Source organism: Heliangelus exortis, chromosome 1 (assembly GCF_036169615.1).
Source record: "Heliangelus exortis chromosome 1, bHelExo1.hap1, whole genome shotgun sequence".
Classification (NCBI taxonomy): domain Eukaryota; kingdom Metazoa; phylum Chordata; class Aves; order Apodiformes; family Trochilidae; genus Heliangelus; species Heliangelus exortis.
In genome coordinates, this window is record NC_092422.1 from 83,254,405 (window position 1) to 83,275,231 (window position 20,827).

Below are 20,827 nucleotides of genomic sequence, written 5' to 3' on the forward strand. Positions count from 1 at the left end.
TTCTTGCTTGGTTGTTGTATGACATTTGCTAACCCTACAGTGGCTAAGCACTCTTCACTTTGTCAAATTACTCTCCAGAGCATGGAAGATTTTTCTTTTTAGCACTGACTTCTTTTTGAAAAATATTGTAGCAGTCTTGTTTAACACTTTTTTAAAAGAAAATGTTGCTAAACCAACTGATTTTCGTATATAGTCTGTATTTTTCTTAAATCCTTTGCTGATGAAACTGGCAGAGAATCATTTCCCCTTGCTAAAGTTCTCAAAAAGTGGCATCTGTGACAAGATTGCTCACTTGCTCACTTTTAGTGGAGAGAGATAAGCACCTCCAGGGAGAGGATTCTTTCACATCAGTGGGAAGACAGTGTCTGAGACACCTTCCACCCCAAAAGATTGTAGGAAAATACCATCCCTTTTGATTTGAGGGGAAAAAAAAAGAAAAAGAAAAAAAGGAAAAAAAGGAAAAAGGAAAAAAAAAAGAAAAAAAGAAGAAAAAAAAAAGATTGAAAAGATAAAGTAAACAACCCCAAAATGTGGAATAAATGATGTCACAATTAAAACTCCCAAATTTTCACTTAAAAGAACACTTAGGATATACACTTCTCTAAACCAAGTAATTATGCTGGAAAATCCTATCAACAGCTAAACAGAAGCCAGTTTATGACAGAAAATACTATATGAATGAGATTTCATACCCACTGGTTGGGTGTTTTCACATTTTCAATGCTCTAGATGACCAAGATCTGCACAGTAGAAACCACATATGGTCTGCTTGTGAATAAGCAAGAAAAAAATGGGGCTTTAAAGAATGTGTAGAAGCATAGACTAGTAGGTGATTCCTGGAATGTATATACACATATATGTATATGGCAAAAATGCATTGAAGAAAAGCGCAGAAGCCAAAACCAAAGGGTGGAAGCAAAGGTCTTGGAGCCGCTCATAAAACCAAAAAAAGGAAGAGGAAAAAAGGGTTAGGTAAATTGCAAGAAGTGAGTGTGGAAGTGCAAATGAGGAGCTTAACAAAGTCAAAGGTACTTTGATGCAGAGGCAGGCAGAGGCTGAAACAAGCAGCCAGCACAGAGCAGAGGGAAGGCAGCCATAACTCTAGGAAGGTCTTTCAACACTCAAAAGACCTTTGGCCCTTGCTACTGCTGTTCCAGCTGCTGGCATCCAGCTGAAACCTCCAGTAAGCTGCTTCTTCCACCAGAATTGATGAGGAGGTCAGCTCAACAGAGGCTGCATGTCTTTCAATGAAAGTACCAGAGACCACCAGGTGACTGTAAGTCATGGAATCTTCATGATAAATTCACTTATGTTGCACAAGTTCACATTGCCAGGTGAAGACGTGACAACTGTGTATTTGTATCACGTAGGACTTGTTCTTAATACCTGCTTCAAGATTTTCTGTCTTTTTTCTCCCCCTTTCTTTTAACTAGGAACCTATTCAGTGGCCTAAATTTTCAGTTTCTCACAAGCTCTGGCTTGGCTCGTGCATGAAGGAAAGGGACTTAAGATGGCTTTGTGCCATCGATGCTCTGCTGGGGACTTGCTTAGCTTTCCGTGTAAACCGGTCCTCAGGCTGCCCTCCTTTGGATTTGGCTACGTTCTTCGGCTCTGGCGGCAGCAGCCCCCGAGGGGCTGTTCCACAGCCAGGAATAATCACTGGGCAGCACTTCGCCCACCCTTCCCGCTCCTGGATCTCTCCTGCAGGCCGGGCACGCATCCCGGAGTGAAATCTTCCGGCAGCAGTGGGGCGGGAGAGGATGAAAAACCCAGTAAACCCCTTTTCCACGGGGATCTGCGGGGGCTTCGAGCGAAGGCACAGGTGAGCCTTGGAGGGGAGGATGGGGCGCCCAGCAGGACGAACTGGGCATCCGAACGGAGCCGGCCTCCTCCTTGGTGCGTCTCAGCGCTCTGAAAATCCGGGTCGGTCACAGCCCCTCTCTTCGACAGTCCGGCTGCCGCTTAGGATGCGCAGGTGGGTCGGCGGCCTGCGGACCCCGCGCCGAGGGGCGCTGAGGGGGGACAGCGGCAGAGGCGGCCGCTCCTCCCCGAGTCTGGGGACGGCAGCGGCCGCCCTGTGGCAGACCCGACCCCAACACTGCCGGGGGGACCGTCCGGTCTCTCCCCCCACCTCCGCTCTCGGACGCTCGGCAGCGACCGCCTCGCCCCCCGCCCCTCCCGGGTTCCCCCCCTCCGCCGCCTCTGCGGGGGCGCCCCCTTCCCGCCCCTCCCGCCGCTTCCCGCCTCCCCCGCGCTCCCTCCTCCCGCCCGCCCCCTCCCCCGGCAGCTCCCTGCTCGCTGCCTCCCGCCCGCTCCCTGCTGCGCAGAGCTCCGCGCCGGCGGGGGCATGGAGAGCCAGCGCTGCTTCGCCAATCGCTTCGATGACTACCCGGGCAGCCCGGCGGCAGCGCCGGACAAGGAGGCGGCGGTGCCGCTGGTGACGGCCACCATCGAGCGCATCCTGCGGGAGCTGCCGCCCCTGGGCGGCCCCCGCGGATGCCCGGGCGGGCTGTACGGCGGGGTGGCCGGCGTGGCCTATATGCTGTACCACGTCTCGCAGTGCCCGCTCTTCGCGCCGTCGCGGGAGGCCTACCTGCGGGCCGCCCGCCGCGTCGTGGATGCCTGCTTGCGGTACCAGGAGGGCGGCGGGGAGGGCGACGCCGACACCCGCGCCGCCTTCTTGCTGGGAGGCGCTGGGGTCTACGCGGTGGCGGCTCTGGTCTACCGTGCCCTGGGGTTGCCCGACTTCACCCGCCCGCTGGGCAAGTTCCGGGAGCTGAGTGAAGTCTGCGCCCCGCTCTCCTTCCTCGAGTGCGGCTCCGACGAGCTCTTCGTCGGCCGCGCCGGGTATTTGTGCGCCGCCCTGGTGCTGAAGCAGCGGCTCGGCATGGAGGTAAGAGCGGGGACGGAGGGGCGAGGGGCGGTGGGTCACTCCCGAGGGACCGGCAGCGCCGTCGGGGCCGTCGACTCGTCCTCCGGGAGGTTTGGCGGCATCCCGGTGTCCCACCCCTGCTGCCGCCGAGGCAGGGCAGTGCCTCGCCTCTGGTCCGCGGCCGGGGAGAGTGCACCGGTGCGGAGAGTTGCCGCAAAAAGGGAAAAAATATCGCCTTTTGCAGCTTGCACTTCGAGGGCATGCTTCAGCGTGAGCCCCGGGGGCGAGGAGGGCATTGTCCGGTAGCTGTTTCTCCGCAGCGCTCCTCCCCTAAAATAAAGGATGCGTCTTTTGGAAGAGGGAGCGGGAAGCCCGGGGCGTGCGGGGTGCAGGGCTCTGGGAACGGGGCGCTGCACCCCGGGCGTGCCGAAAGCATCAGCTGTGGGTTGTCCGGCAGTAGAGGTACCCCCGGGATGCTCAATAACATTTCCGTAAAATGAATGAAGTGGGTAGGAAAAAGAATACTGTTGGGTGAACCAGGGTAAGGAACATTGTATAAATAAGTGGAGCTGCGCTTGAATTTGCGAGCAAGGAACCAGATTTTCAGAGAGACTTGGTTTGCTGACCCCGGCATACAGAAGTTGGTAGTCTTTTGGAAATTTGGCCATGTATTTCGGTGTTTTTCCTCACAGCTGGTGGTGTTTTATGGCTTTTGTTGTTGTTGGGATTTTTTGTCCTTTTTTTTTTTCTTTTTCTAAGGAAGCATGATGTGCTGTTTGTACTGTTGTTTTCAGTACTTGGGACTTCATCCTAGGATCCTGTCATTGTAAGGGCTGAAATTTAGAGCTTCCACTGATTAGACAATAATAAGTATTGCAACTGATTCTGTCTGCTGTGGTGTTTGTCACTAAGTGGTCAATGTATCATGTGAGCAGGCATTTGTTAGATTTTGCTTCTGTCCTCTTGTCAAGTCCAATCTGTGTTTCCTCCGTTAATCACTGTTTTGCAAGTTCATATGCTTCTGGCTTTCTTTGCTCCTGGGAGACCAAGCAACTGTTCCAAGTAAATAAATGATGTAAAAACAAGTGACTCTGCCCCATCCAATACCAGCTACTACAATCAGAGTCCAATGAAATTCATTTAATGGAGGACTCAGGAGACTCCAGGGTATCCAGAGAAGGCAAGAAGAATGTTAAGGCAGTTGAATGTTCTGATTGTCTTGAAGAAAAATTCTTACAGCACTAAATAGTTAAAGCAGCACACCGTACATTCTGACTACTGTTTCTTTGAGCAGGATTATCTGGAGAATCATAACCATAAAATTTACCATGTGTTTTGCAACTATAAGAAATCCAAACTTTGTTCTGACTGCATTTTCTATGAGACAAAAGTTTTTGTACATGCACTGCAATCCTGCATGCAGTGTGCAGCCGTGCCAGCCTGAGGCAATGGTTTCTCACAGAGATGTCAACCCTCCCTGTTAGTTCAGTTTGCACTGGGGGGAGTGTGCCTGGTGCCCGTGTCAGTGCTTCTGATGGTGTCACAACAAAGCAGCTGAATGAGGTAGCACCCTGGACTCTACTGCTTCATTTAGTTCCTTCATCTGGTTGGTTGTCTTGCGTCCTTGAGAGCAATTGCTGGACAGTTTGGAGAACAGGTTTAGTGACCTCACAGGCAGTTCAGAGGAGGTGAACTCCTCTCTCTGCTTGCTTGATGAAAAATTACAGTTTGTGCATTTGTAAAGGGTTAAACACCCCCACAGATGAGCACAGAATCCAGTTAGCAAGTGGGTTAAGTACAGTCACAGAGGGCTATATTTTGCCCTGGGTTTTTTTGTGTGGTTTTTTTTGGGTACCCTTGCTGAGGCTTTAAACAGCAGCTAACATCCTTCCATAGTATTGTTTATTCTGTCACCACATTTTAATTTTAAATGTATAGTGCAATAAATAGACCAAACTAATCTAAACTGTTAAGTATGAATTTAAATTTTTTTAAAATTTTAACAAAAATTAGAACTTTTAATTAAAATATTTCACTCCTTAAATGAGGAAATTTATAAAGATATCTAGTCTGTGTGTATTCATGCTAGATGAAAATTTGAGTCCTTTGATAAATTTTCCCATCCTAACACATAATTATTTTAATTAGTACATTGCCAGACCAGACCCTGCATCTTTTTACAAATGAAAAAAAAAAAGGATGCCCAAAGAGAGTGCATGTCATTTATTACCCAAGGTCAAACAGTAAGCCAGGTACATCCCAGAATAGAAGCAATGTCTTGTGATTCGAACCACTGGAAAATGCTACCTCCTGTAATTTGATTGTGCAGTCTCACATGGCTCATTGCAGCATGTTTTCTTGTTTCCACGTTCTTTTTTTTTGAGGACACTGTGCAAACATTTCCAGCACAAAATGAAATCCATTCCTTACATTGAAATACAGCTGCTGCTGCCCATATGGTTGTTTTTTTCCTCTGAAGAAGTCAAATGGTGACCTATATACAAGAACTGCATGCCCTTCAAGAGCAGCTTTTTGAAAAAAATTTACCATTTGTGTTGTGAGTTTGGGTTTTGGGGTTTTTTCCGGGCAGGGAAGGAAGGAGACTGTTTTATTTTAGCAAACACCAATTTAGCTCAGCTGCTGTGCTCTGATGCTTGTTTCTTGCTAAGGCGTCTCAGTGTTTTAAAGCTTCACATGTTCTTCAGAAAGTTAATGGACTGTCCTGAAGGATCCAGTCTGTTGGATAACATTGACCTCAAGTGAAGAAGTCATTCATATTCAGCTGATTTTCAGAGTTTTAGGCTAATACAGCATTTTCCCCACATGAATTACTTGGGATTTTTTGCATGAGTAAGGATTAATTTAACAGTCAAGGCTTAAAAGGGTCTGGCTTTCATGATGCACTTTGCATTAGGAAAGATGGGGGTTTTTTTCATCCTTTCTTTAGGTTTCATGACACTGTAGTCAGCGCTTTCCTGGCAGACATAGGTAAATATTATTTTGGCAGAAACAATGTGTGTTTTGTATAAGGCACATAGAAATAAGGTGTGTGCAGTTAATTGCCTTGTTTTCACTGTTTGGGAGAAATTTTCTTTCTTTTCTGTCTTCTTCAGGTATCTATTTTTCTGCTGCTTACAGTGTTGGTTCATTATGTGTTCTTGGGCAAACCTGTCAATCCTGCTTTTCATTCTCTTCACTCACAGTAGTAAGATAACATTAAAATGTTGGTCCCCATTCATCTATTTGGGTGGTGTTTTATCCTCTCATTTTTTCCTCAGTGATGATTCTGTCCCATTTTGTGGTTGATAGAGCATGGTGTGTCTCAGTGGTTGCACTTCCTTCTGGCAATGTAATTGTTAGGTGACGGAGGAAAAGGTACACAGGTTCAAGTGCCTTCTTCCATCACCATCTGTTAAGATGCTACAGCCTCTTAGCACTGCTCAGGTTTTCTTTAATAACTGCCTGAACTGACTTGACTGACTTCCTCTAGCTCTGGGTCACAGCAGAAAAGACAGCGTTGGGGTAATAGCAGTGCACCAAGTGGGATGCAAGGCAGCATTTTGCCTGGCTGTCTGATTCTGTGCTTTCATTTGAGACTGCAGCTTTGAAAGACATTGGGACACCATAAGAGACCCTTTCCTGCAGCTGCAAGGGACAAAGCTGGAAAAGCACACTCTGCCACCAACATGGCCAAACTGGTTCTTTCTGGAGCTGAGCACTGGGCTGGGTCTTGAGAGCCCACAGAGATCTAAGGCTCTTTCATGCCATTACATCTCTGTGGCAAAGGGGCATCTCGATTTCCTTTTCCAACAAATGTGATGTCATGATTCCATGTGTGTTTCTGAGGCTCTTGTCCCATCACAGAGTGGGCATAATTCTGATTCTATTCTGTTAGGGGGTGACCAGAGAGGGCAATAGTCTTTCTGGTAGGACACCACTGACTGTAGGGCCCTGGTGAAAGTCATACTTACCATGGCTGCTGTCTATCACCAGAGCATTTTTTCTCTTGGACTTCACAAGATAGCATGTCAAGCTGACTGACTTCACCTGGTAGGTGAAAAGCAGAGATAGCACTGATATTTAATATCTGGGATCTGGGTACCTCAGCAAGGGAAGTGTGAGGCAGGACTGGCTTTTAAAGGCAGTGGAAGAGATTGATGTGCAGTACATGAGGCCTGACAGGTTTAGCCAGTGTATTTCGATATATTCTGGGAGCAAAGATATAAATGAATGAACATTGTTTTCTCTCAAATCCTCAGACAACTCTGGATGATACTGCTTGTTACTCAGAGTGTTCTCTCCAGCTGGTGTTTTAAAGACTATTGTGTGTTACTTTGTTTCACATTTTCTGTTTTGATTTTTGTTTTTTCTCAGCCTTCTAAAAAAAAAAAAATCAGAAAGTGTCAGAAGAAAGAGCTTTGAAAGTGTCAGAAGAAAGAGCTTCCTGAATCCTGCGTAGAACATGTCCATTTGGGACTTTTTAAAGTGGAATCTATATATATTCGTGCTAAAGATAGTGTTTACGAAAGACATGAGATGGATTGCTCTTAAAAAGGGAAATCTGTGGGGTACCCACAGAACAGATGCATCTCTGAGTGCTGTAGTGCAGAGTACCCATGTCAGGCTTTTAATCTCGCCTATACCTTAAAGGGAAGGGTTGTCCTTTGAGGTGAGATTTTGTTCCTTCTCTGTGCCCATTAAAGTCCTTTTCTCTGCATAGAAGAATTTGTCAGTTTATCTGAAACATGGTGCTTGAAATATCAAATGTTGTGCAAGCTGGAGCTCTACTCAGCTTTCATGATTTCATTTTACACAGGCCACTACACAGCCAGGATGTTGGGGGGGTTTGCCACTGAGATTAGAATGAAATACCAGTCAAGATAAAAAGCTTTTGATCCTAGCCTACTTCTTTTAAATGTACATTTTTCTAGCAATGGTTTCCCAAACCACACAGGGGGGCTAGATTTTGCATTAATTTGCTTAAATTGATGAATTTAAACCAGGAGTTGAAAATGGAAATTTTTAAGCAGTGAAATAAAGGGAATCATTTACATCTGGGGTTTTTTTTAGAAAGAATTCTGCAATACTTTGGGTCTACATTTCAGAATTTATCTGTTTCTCTTCAACAAGGTAGCACAAATCTTTTTTATTTTATACATCCTTCGAATTCTGAGTTGGGGACACCTTAGTAATAGCCACCTGGATTCAGTTCAACACAGTGGATGCTGGATATAGAGTTCTAGAGATAAAGCAGAAAATTGGAAGTTGAAAATGTTGAATTTCAAGTGTATTTTTAAAAAGCCAGTAAAGAGCAGAGGCCTTGGTGTGGATCCTACCAGGATTGGAGATTTGATTGACACCAGTTTAGCTACATACATTATATATTCTGTTGCAGAAATGTGGATTTCAACAGCTTATAAATGAAGAGTGGTATTAGTCTGCCATAATTTTCTAAAAAGACACTTTTTAGCAGTGTCATATCTCTGTTCTGCATTTTGCTGTCAGAACAGTGTTTGCCTATGCAGCAGCATCTTTCTGCTGGAAAAGCAATCCGGATTGTAATACTGAAGCTGTAATACCTGTTTTTAAGAAAAATAAGCACATTTTTCCAGGGGTATTATATCCAAAATAGGTCACTACTTTTCCATACTTCTTCTAACTCCTTTAAATTTCACATACTAGAAATGAACTCTTAACTTGACAGTTGAGCCACATTCCTCCTCATCACCATGGAGAACTTCTAGGTTACCCTTTGTACTTTGTCAGTACCACTACTTTGCCTGCTAGAATCCAAGGTGTTGAATGCAAGGTGTCTTTGTCCTCTGCAGAGCACAGGATGCTGCCTCTGGGGCCTTTCTGGCTTGAAGGTGAGATGTGAAGAACAAAAAACGTGAATCAGAACACAGGGATTTTTTGTGGAAAAGGTGCTGGGCAGTTCTTGGGACCTGTGGAGTTTATCTGGTGTTGGATCTCTGGAAGCATCTGGAGTCATCAGAGCAGAGAGAGGGGGCTTGGGTGGAAGCTGCTGTTCTTTGCAGCATTGGTTATTTGTTGTCAGTTGGGTGGCACTTTGTGAGAATTTTCTCCAATCTATTGCCTCTTTTTTTTTTTTTTTTTTTTTTTTTTTTTTTCAGATTTTTGTATGGTGAATTTTATACATATGTGAAAGATAATAATTATAATACTGCTTTTTCTACAGACATCTATATTTGACATTTATATTTTCCTTCATGATGGTGGCAAATAGTGATTTTTTGTGGCATGGTTCTTGCAAAGGAGCAAGAGCCACAGTTAACTTTGAGGGTGACATAGTGAGTAGCACTGAATGACATAGGAGAAGAAAAGAGTGTGTGTGTAGAACATGCATATATAATGGAGTATGTGAAGGAGGAGAAACAGGGAGGCATGGAGAAAAACCCACATTTGACAGAGGTGGAACAGAGAGGAGAAAAAAGTATCCAGTAAGAGAAAACAAAACAAAACCACATATACACACAAAAAAAACAAACAAGCAAAGTAATAAAATACTGGCAAAAATACAAAAGTGAAAGGCTGCAGAGAAGTATCAGATTTAAAAGATGAAGTGGGAAAGGCAAGAAATAATGTAGACCCTGGAGCAGTGGAGATTTAAAACCAAAATCACGTTCTCTGACACACTGATGTGCATGAGATGGATGATTTACTCAATTTAGAAGAAGATAGATGTTCAACACAGGAGCAGAGATAGGAGAAAACAAGTGAGGGAGTGGGCAGAGGAGTAAATGACATTTTATGGAGGAAAATTACTATTTCTGTCTGCTTGGTTTTTGTTTGTCACTTTTCTGTCAATGTATTCTCTTTACATTGGCTCATACACTTACAGAAATACTGTCATTACATTCAGCTCTTGCACATTCAGAGCACGGCATTAAGTCACATATTCCATATTTTCTTTCTTTTAGGCATAACTGAGATAACTACTTTATGTCTGGAAGGAAATACAGAATCACAGAATCATTTAGGTTGGAAAAGACCTTCAAGATCGTCTAGTCCAATTGTAAACCCAGTGCTGCCAAGTCCACCACTAAACCATGTCCCTAGGCACCACATCTACACATCTTTTAAGTTTATTGTCTTCTACAGCAGTAGCCAGAATAAGTTCTAACTGGGCTTCGGTCCATCTAATTTTCTGCCTGCTTAGCCTCACACCAATCCTTCTAGTTGTCCTGGGTTGCCTGCCCCTTCTTCCCCAGGTCATAAACTCTCCTTTTTTTCCTGAGTTCCAGACAAAGCTCTCTGTTCAGCTAAACTGCTTGTCCTCTCCACCAGCTCATCTTTTGGAACATGGGGACGGTCTTGCTCCTGCACCTTTTAAGATTTCATTCTTGAAGAATTTCCAGCCTTCTTGGATTCCTTTGCCTTCAGAATGCCTCCCAAGGGAATCTGTCAATGAGTCTCTTAAACAGGCCAGAGTCTGTCCTCTGGAAGCCCAAGGCAGCCGTTCTACTGAACCCCCTCCTTACCTCTCTGAGTATCAAAAACTATAATTTCGTGATGACTGTGCCCAAGACAGCCTTCAACCATCACATCACCCACAGCAGATCTCACAGATGCCTTCCCTGGTTGGCCTTCTCACCAGCTGTGTCAGGAAGTTTTTTTCCATACACTCCAGGGACCTCCTAGACTGTTTCCTCTCCGCTGTATTGTATTCCCAGCAGACATCTGATAAGTTGAAGTCCCCCATGAGAACAAGGGCGAGCAATTGTGAGGCTTCTCCCAGCTGCTTTTAGTATCTTTTGTCTGTCTCTTCACCCTGGTTGTGTGGTCTATAACAGAGTCTCACCACATCTGCCTTGTTGGTCTTCCTTATAAACACTCAACCATACTGTCACCATCATTGAGCTCTGGGCAATCAAAATACTCCTTAACATACAGGGCTACCCCACTGCCACTCCTGCCTTGCCTATTTCTTTTGAAGGGTTTATAGACACCTACTGCAACACTCCAGTTTTGTGAGTCATCCCACCATGTTTCTGTGGTGGAAACTATATCATAGTTTCCCCCTGCACAGTGGTTTCCAGCTCCTGTTTGTTGTCCATCCTGCATGCACTGGGGTAGATGGTGGGATACTCATCCCACCACATAAGCTCTAATTCTCATTTGAACATTCTCAGACACTTCTGTGGTTTCTAACCCATCAGTATCCTTTGTGTCTTTACTCCTACATGGATCTCCATCCCCTACCTCCACTGATGTGGCAGACCAAAGGACCTCCCTAGCACACTCTCCTACAAACACTGGTGTTCCCCCCCCTACCCAGGGCTTCTCTCTAGTGAGCCTGGTCCTGTCCCTTTACCCCTTCAAACCTAGTTTAAAGCTCAACTGCTGAGTCCTGCTAAGTTGTGCTAAAATCTGTTCCCCCTTTAAGACAGGTGCACCCCATTTGTTTCCAGAGGCCAGAAGGTCTGGATCATGTAAATGGATCCAGGATCAAAATCCCCAAAATTCTGGTAGTGACACCAGGCTTTGAGCCAGGTATTGCCCTTCCTATTCTTCCTTCATCATTCTCTGCAGCTGGCAGGACAGAGAAGAACAATAGCTGTGCTCCTGATTCCTTAACCAGTTGTCCCAAGGCACTGAAGTCCCTCTTGATTGCCCTTTGACTTCTGATTTTTATTTCATTGCTGTCTACCTGACAAATCAATAATGGATAATAACCTGAGGGTTGTCCTGGGGTAAGAAGATTTCTCTCCATTTCCTTAACACAGGCCACAGGGAGGCAACCAACTTCGCTAAGAAGTGTCTCCTGTCTGCATCTTGGTCCTTCTGTTCCTTTCACAAGGAGTCTTCTGTGACAATAACACATCTTTTTTGGTTTATGGAAGAAGTTTTGATAAAGGGAATAGACCAAGTTAACCTTCAGTGACACTTCCAACCTAGATGAACCATCATCCTTGTCACTGTTCAGTGCCACTTGCAGAGCCTCATACCTGTTATGCCAGGGCATCTGGGAGGGTAGAGGAGGCACAGAGGAGACTGTCTTCTGCACTGTACAGGAACTTGTTGCCATTGCCTCTTGTCCTTTTAGTCAATGTTTTCAGCCAGACACATAGAGGGTAGGGAATCCTCCTTGTAGTGTGTCCTGCCTGGCTGGTGGACTTCTCCCAAAGAAGGTGGGGTGTATTTCCAGTAGTGTATCTCTCTCTCTCTCTGAATCCTCAATACTCCTTAACCTACTCACCTCCTTGTGGAGGCCCATTAGGAAGTGCTGGAGGTACTCTACGTGGACACATTCCCACAGGTGTGCTGTGGGACCACTGCCATCCATCATGGCTTGAGAGCAGAGCACAGCCTGACACGTGGGGCACAGTGTGTTCCCACCAGAGCTCCATCTGGGAAGCTGTGTCATCAGCCTGATAGATGCTGGGTTTAGAGAGGCCATGACTTTCTGCTGTGTGGGTACCATTGCCCCCTGGTCAAGCTGACAGAGCTTCAGCACCCATCCTGTGTGACCTTTGTCATGAATTGCCATGCAAACTGCCATGCCCTTCCCTTCCTCCTGTGCCCATCCTGTTTGCCCACCTTGGCCATGGTGCTCCCCAGGGGCTTCTTTTATCTGAGGGGGTGAGGGGAGCTTTGCTGACGTTGCTTCTGGTTACACTAGTCCCAACATTGCTTCTGGCCCCACCCAGATTTTTCAGGAAAATATGGGCATTTTCATGAATATTGCTGTACTACTTACGGTGCTGACATTGTCCTGTTACCTGCATGTAATATTATAAATTAGTATATCACCTAAACAATGATGCTTTTAATAAATCTTATTTTGGTACCAGGCTAAAGAAGCAGGAATGTGAAGACTGAGCTTCTTCTGAGAGCAAGAAAAGGGCATGAGGCTAACAACAATTACCACCGGAAGCATAACCTTCTCAGCATTTTGCAGCACTGAAAGGGAGGGATAAGATTAAGCCTTAAGTTTCTCTGCAGTCTTTAATACACACATAGAACATTATGTTAGAACATAAGACTTGCACATAATTCACAGCACACCCATGTACCACAACTAGCAGGGCCCAAGTATAGGCACCATCCTATTCTCTCCCCTCTCCTCCATTAAATCAATAGACCCTGATTATCTGTTAATTCAACTGGACAGTGTTAAAATCAGCCTAGCACCCTATCTGACAGGCTGTATGAAGACTGCAAAACAGTTGCTGAGCCAGTAAGGCACTGCCTCCAGCCTTGCCTCCCAGCAGCAGAGGAGCACTGTAGAGAGGATCAGAAAATGTAGAGAGGATCAGAAAAACAATTAAAATGAGTATGTCCCATGAGCCTGCTCTGCTGCTGCAGGAGCATCTCAGCACAGCGTGATGTAAAGCATTTCCTATAAATTGGGTTTTGTTTGTCAGCCAACTTCTCTATTCTGGTCCCTTTTTTAAAAAAATCAGAATTCAATATATGCAATCAGGTCACCATTTTTGATAAGACAGTCTGTCAAAAAGCCTCTTTTGTCTGTGTGTGTCATGCTGTTCTTTGGCCATCGACAAGCATGAGATTAAGCACCGAGTGATGTTGCTTAACCTTCTGTCCGCTCCATTACAGCAAAGCTCAATGAAAATACCCTGTCAAAAAACATTATTTCTTATCTATGTTGTAGGATTATTTCCAAGTGATAGTTAGTGCACTGATTAATTTTCCTAGGAATAGCAAGGCAAAGTAATTGAAATAGCTGTTTCGTTTCAAGAAAACATCATCAAGAAGTATCTTAATAGCAGTCCAAGCTCCTACTGAGTCATTTGGTGTTTCTCAGCTCGGTATATTTTGATGTCTGAGAGCAGAACCATAAATCTATTTTTGCAGTAGATTGGCACTCTTGAATTCATCATTTTAATGGCGTGATATCTCTTGTTGAGAAACAGTGAATCATGATTGAGATAGAATGGATGTCAGATAGCACTGACTGACCCATGGGAGGGAAACGTGGCAGATAAGTACACCTTCTAGCTGTCAATAGCATGTAGTTACTTTGTACAGGTAATCTTTTTTCACAGAATACTTCCTGTTCCCTCATTAGTACAATGTTAATGTAGTTGAGAATTGAAAACTGGGGAGGTACTGGTCAAGGACATGGAAGCTGCTTTTAGAATCATGGAATCATAGAATGTTAGGGTTGGAAGGGACCTCTAGAGATCATCTAATCCAACCCCCTGGCAAAGCAGGATCACCTAGGGCAGGCCACACAGGGGTGCATCCAGGCAGGTTTTAAAAGTCTCCAGAGCAGGAGACTCCACAACCTCCCTGGGCAGCCTGAGCCACTGCTCTGACACTCTCACAGTAAACAAGTTTCTCCTCATGTTGAGGTGGAACTTCCTATGTTTTAGCTTACAGCCATTGTTCTTTGTCCTATTACTGAGTGTGACTGAAAATAGACTATTGGAAGTGTGGGCCTGGGTCTGGAAGCAGCACAAAACAAAGCAGCTCTCTGCTATTGGGTCATTACAGAGTTGGAAAATAATGGACATTGCATGTTCCATACTGGCAGTGTTCTGCAGTTTGTCTGCTCATCCTTGACAACCAAATGATATCCCTACTAGAATCAAAGAACTAGTATGAACCTTCAGAGGTAGTTCAGGCTACCATCTAACATCCAGGTACGGGAAGAACAGATACTGGCAGCCTCTCTCTAACCTTCTCTTCATACCCTCCCAGTGATGGAGGATCTGTAGTCTGTCTTGGCTGTCTGAGGCACTATTTTAATAGCTTCCCTATTAGAAAGTCTAGCCTAGTGACTAATGTGAATCTTGTCATAATTTAAGCCTGGTATTTTTTGTCCTGTCCATTGAGAAATTTTGTTCCTCTTCACATAAGTTCTTCATCTATTTCAAGAATATTTTAAATTCTACCCTTAATCTTCCCTAAACAAACAATCATAATCCTTTAAATCTTCCCATGTATGTCATGTTTTCTACACCTCTAGTTCCCATTGCACTCTGCCAGACTCCCTCCAGCCTTTCCTGAAGAGTGCCAGAAATTGGACACATGGTTCTGGCACAGGCCTTTCTAATTGAGCAGAGAGATAGCTTTGTGTTTCTTCCAGGTCTAGTTTCTATTAATACAGCTCAGTAAGGTGTCTGTATCTCACACCACCATGACACTGACTCACATCCCGTTCATGACCTGCTATTACCCAGCAGTCTTTTAATGGGCCACTGCTGCATGGACACGTATTCATGGAATCATAGAATGGTTTTGGTTGGAAGGGACCTTAAAGATCACCTAGTTCCAAACCCCCTGCATGGGCAGGGAAACCTCCCACTAGACCAGGTTGCTCAAGGTACCATCCAACCTACCATTGAACACTTCCAGGGAGGGGGCAGCCACACCTTCCTTGGGCAACCTGTGCCAGCATCTTACTACTCTTACAGGAAAGATTTTTTTCCTAATATGTAACCTAAATTTCCCCTCTTCAAGTCTTAAATAATTTCCCCTTGTCCCCTTGCTACACACCCAGGTAAAAATCTCTACCCCAGCTGTCTTGTAGGGTCCTTTCAGATGTAGGAAAGTTACTATAAGGTCACCTTGGAGCCTCCTCTACTCCAAGCTGAACAACCTCAAATTCTTTAGCCTGTCTTCATAAGGGAGGTGCTCCAGCCCTCTCAGCATTTCAGTGTTTCTCCTCTGGACATGTTCCAGGAGCTCTGTGTCCTTCTTATGTTGTAGACTCCAGAACTGGACACAGTACTCCCAAGTGAGGTGTCACAAGAGCAGAGGGGGAGAATCACCTCCCTTCACTGCTGTCTCTGCTTTTGGTGCAGCCCAGGACCCAGTTGGCTTTCTGGGCTGCAAGCACACACTAATGGCTCATCTTAAGCTTCTTGTCCACCACCACCCCCAAGTCATTCTCAGGGCTGTCCTCAATCCTTTCTCCTCCCAGCCTTTATTTTCCTTCATGGGATTGCCTTGACCCAGCTGCAGAACCTTGCACTTGGCCTTGTTGAACTTCACCCAGTTGTCACCAGCCCACTTCTTGAGCCCATCAAGGTCCCTCTGGATGGCAGCGAGTTGACTCCCTTCCCTCCAGCATGCTGACTTCCTCAAACAGTTTGGGTCATCAGCAAACTTGCTGAGGGTGCATTCAACTCCTCTGTCCACCTTTGTCACTGAAAAAGATGTTAAACAGCACAGGTCCAAGTACTGACCCTTGAGAAACACTGCTCCTCACACATCTCCATTTGGACACTGAGCCACTGATCACAACTCTTTGGGTGCAACCATCCAGCCAACTCCTTATCCAACGAGTGGTCCATCCATCAAATCCATACCATTCCAGTTTAAAGATCAGACTCATTCAGGACAGTGTCAAATGCTTTGCACAGGTCCAGGTAGATGACCTCTGTTGCTCTGCCTTTGTCCCCCAGGGCTGTGACCGCACTGTAAAAGACCACAAAATTAGTCAGGCAGGACTTCCCCTTAGTGAAGCCGTGTTGGCATTCATTGGGAAAAGCCTCTGAATAAGTGAAGTAAGTTGGGATCATGTAAAACCAAGGAATAATTCAACCACAGAAACTGTGCTGTGATACTCAAAATGAGAAGTTTCAACTGGAGGAGCTTTGTTTCATTAATGTCATCTAGAGACTCTCCTTCCTGTATTCCCTGAAGAAAACTAGGAATATGTTATTCTACATTTTAACACTACATGTACCATTATATATTCAGGGGACATCTGTGAAGTGATAGTTGGAAAAATATATTTGAGAGCACCATTTTAAGTCAGTTCTTTTGCCCACATTGGAAATCAAGGAATTAGTGAAATCCAATGATGTATCTGGACGCTAAATTTACTCTTGTGATTTTCTGTTACAAGTGTCAAGGTAAAGTTTTTACTAGTATCAAGGTAAAGCTCTCTCAAGGTTGTCAAGGTTGTCTCTCTCCTGAGTTCTGTCATTTGCAGTGAGGGCCATTTTACATATTTTTGGGTTCTACAGCAGCACAAGTCAATGGAAATCTATACTTTTACTTTTTATAAAAGTTTCTCATAACTTCATCAAACATTACCAAACATGATTTGTTTTGGTGTACCATAATTGTCCTAACAAAAGCCAAGATTGTCTTGTAGTAAAGTAACACTGCAGCCAGAGGTTGGATACATCACCCATGCCATAGCTACTCGAAGGACTTTGAGTGTGCCATCATCTCTGAGGTATTCAAAAACCATGCAGATATGGCACTTCAGGACATCCTGTAGTGAGCACAGTGGTTTTTTCTGGGTTGATGATTAGACTCGGTGATCTTAGAGGTCTTTTCCAACCATGACAATTTCACTAAGGTTCATCATCCCTTTTGTAAAGCTGACTCCTGATCTCTAGACATTTCTACTTCCCATTTGTGAAATGGCTAATGTTACACTTAATTGTTTTAGTCTTTAAAGGCTAAGCCAGTAATTAATTAATCAAAATTACAGTATAATAGCAATAGACCCCAAGATACACATTACACTTGTAGCTATTTACATTTGATCAGACATAAGTTGGTCAAATATGAACTCTGTGAAAATTTAGTATTAGAACAACAAACCAGACTCCTTCAAGCTGTTTAAATAAATATTGATTTTTTTGCTCTTGGTCTTGCAGAGCTGAATCAATCATGAGCTTTCTTGTGCCAGACTGCCAATTTCATGCATACACATTTTTTATTATGCCAGCAAAAATACCTGGGAATAATGCATATACAACTGCTACATATCCAGAAATCAAAACAGAGTTACAGTAGGGATGCATTTGTCCTATATTGATTTTGGTTTTTAGGCACTGTGGGACTGAGAGCTTATTTTGGGAAAACAAACATAGTGAAGTAAATCTTTAAAAAAACACAAGGGTAAGATGAGTCAAACTCAGAGCTGAATCTAAAGATCTCTGGAGGAGTAAAATACACATCATGTGGCTGAACATTGCATCAACATGCTTAAATTTGAATTTTGCTCAGTCGTAGAGTCAAAGCATGGTAAAGTCTGAAGGCATATCTGGACATCTTCTGGTCCAAACCACTGCTCAAAGCAGGGCTGGCAAGAGCAGGTTGCCTAGGGCTGTGTCCACTTGGTTTTGAATATCTCCATGACCTTTCTGGGCAACTTATTCCTATCCATGGCCACCCTTACTAATAGTAAAAAAACAATTTGTCTTAATATATTTAAATATAATTTTCTGTCACTGGGCGCTGCTGAGAAGAACCTGGCTCTGTCTTCTTGACTCCCTCACATCTGGTGTTTACACACATTAATAAAATCTGCCCCGAGGCCTTCCTTCTGCAGACTGAGCAATACCTGAGTTAGTACATGGAAAGCACCCATGCAGGGCCAGAAATATTAAATGTGACTGCCATAAATTGCAGTCATTCCTCTTCCATTTGCCTTTTCCTAAGAGCAGGCTCACAGTGCTATTCCACCTCCTCTGACTTCTCCCAATACCTTGGACAAGCAAATGGTTGCAATTTTTTTCTCCTGCAATTGCAAGAAAGGAAGAGCCTGGAGTCCAGAAGGGTCAAAAGGAGACATTCATTGCCACACTTAGCCTCAGGGCCCTGAATACTGGTTGCATCCCTCCTTGTCAATCTGCTGTATCAAGGAAGAGCAAAATTCTGTCCCCAAAGTTAAGTATTAAGGCTGACAGAATTGCTCCTGGCTCTTGCAGATATTTGGGAAAGTTCTGTATCTGAAGAGTTTTAGTGTAAAAATTTCTATTTCTTTTTACAAGCACAAAGCAATCTTAAAGCAGAATGCAGCCCAAGGGTTTCTCAGTGCCTTGTCCCCTGCAGCACTGCAGACTGTAAATGTCTATGTGGTCTTAAGAGGTGGAACCGTGCCCCACAGTTAAAGATAGACAAGAAATAGCCTAAAAGTACCCGTCCCCCTTGAGCTATGGGAAGATTATTTCCTAATCCCCCATATTATTCAAATACCTCTGACTGCTGTTTGCCAGTGGAAGTGAGACATTCCCTGTCCCACATGTTTAGGAGCCAAGGACACATCAGAGGAAGAACACCTTTTTCTGAAAACTGAGTTACAGGCAAAGGAGGTGATAAAACTCTCTTCCTGGTGTCTATAGAAAGCCAGGACAGCTCTTGAGCACGGAGGTTGTGAGGAAGCTTCTTTTTGTTTGTTAGATTTTTGTATAGGATCTTTTACAAATTTTGCAAGACAGACATCAGAGGACTTCTGTGTCCTTCTGGGCCTTTGAAATGAAGCTACTGATGCTCCAAGGGCATCAGAGTAGTAAGCATACAAAGTAGATAGGAAAGGCATCTGGCAAAGAATTTCAAATGCATTTAGTCTGACTTGACAGGCTTGACTTGGAAAACACATTTTGTCATCTGTAGGTCCAGAAATAGGTGGTCAGGCCCTCCTTTCTTGCTTTGCACAGTTATTTATTCATGCAGGGCTGCAGGGAGTAGTCGTGTAAAGTAAAAAATTCAGCAAAAGAGAAGCAGGGCATTGAGCAGTCTCAGGGCATCAAGAACACAGTGTAATCTGTAGCATGAGGTTATAGTAATTCCTGTTAGTTATATGGCACTTTGAGATCTTCTGATGCAAGGTAATGGCTAAGGGCAGTGAAAGCTGGGGTTTTTTTGCTTCTGGTGGCATTATTGATACGGTGACTCTTGCTGCTTTTCCTCCTTTCCCTTTGAAGTTTGAGTGGTTTTAGATGAATCTGAACTGTACCTTCTGGCACAGCAAGCTCTTTTTCCCAAAGAATGCTTAGTGTATATGTAGTCACACCTGAGAAGAAGTTGCAGAAAGGGAAGATTGATAGCTCCTTGCTAATTTTCCTGCGGTACCAAATGACAATCTTTTAACCAGGAGAAAGAGTACAGATAGTGATCTCATTATCTACCAAGCAAACTACCTTTTTAAGAGCACAGTATCCTGCACTTTCGCAAATTAATCCCATGACTCTTACTCTGCCCTTGAAATGTGGCAGTACTGAATTATAAGTGACTGTCTGTATCTGAAGTATGACTTGAATTGTATTTGGAGTTGTGGGCAATCTTCCAGGCAGTGCTAATGGTGCTCTGTGCCACTGGAAACTCTTCTGTTACTGTCTTCGGCTTCAGAACTGTCTTTGTTGATGTGACAGGGAGGATCTGGCACTGACATACAGAGCATCAGGATTTTTACTACACCAGACTGCTACCACAGTCTTAAGAGTAGGGTAAAATTCAGATGACTCAGAGGACTTCGTCACCTTCATCTGGTTTTCCTGCATTACATTGTCAGCATTCTTCTCGTAGCTTAAGTTGATATTTCTATTCAGTGGCTCATTGGCATGGCACAAATTGCAGATCATCATACAAAGTAAAAGTGGCGTCGTGCCAGCATGGAGTTCTGTAGAATTAACCTTTGCTTGAAAGCAATGGTGGTGCTACCTTAAAGTGACTTATTTATGCTTCTGTTAGGTTCTGAATGATGCTCTTGTGTTGTTTACCTCATTTAATTAATTTTGCAGATAGCCACATTGTTCCTCAGCAGCAAATATTTAGACATACTGCTAGATGTCACGTGCCTCATAAATATCTGCATAATAGGACTATGCATATAAAGCAGTGTGACATAGAAGAATAAAGGAGTCTTGTGAGACAAACAAGTTTATTTGTTGTAAATAACAGAATTATAAAATTAGTTGCTGATGAAAGAGCAGTAGCCAATACATGTTTACATTTGAATAGGGCTTTTGATGCAGTGTCAAAGATAATCTTCCTTGATAACTTGATCTATGCTGGCTTGGATGAGGATATTGTGGATTTGGAATTAGCTGGAAAGCTAATCATAATTACTAATAACGGACTGGTGTAGGAACCAGCCTTATTTATTAAAATCATTATTGATCCAGAAGAGGCAGCTTACTGGAATAAGAATTGTTTTGGCTTTTAAACTGAGACAAGTGCCAAATACCACACACAGGCAGAGGGAAAGTCTGAAAACAG

At 44.1% G+C, this 20,827-nt stretch overlaps 1 protein-coding gene across 1 annotated transcript in view; it reads left to right on the forward strand.

Annotated features, from left to right (window-relative positions):
• Positions 1-2,324: 2,324 nt before the first annotated feature.
• Positions 2,325-20,827, forward strand: part of LANCL3 (LanC like family member 3) — a 44,360-nt gene continuing 25,857 nt past the window's right edge. The window contains exon 1 of the mRNA XM_071750729.1: positions 2,325-2,893. Coding sequence (XP_071606830.1) covers positions 2,348-2,893 — 546 coding nt within the window. The 5' untranslated portion in view covers positions 2,325-2,347. The remainder of the gene's footprint in view (positions 2,894-20,827) is intronic.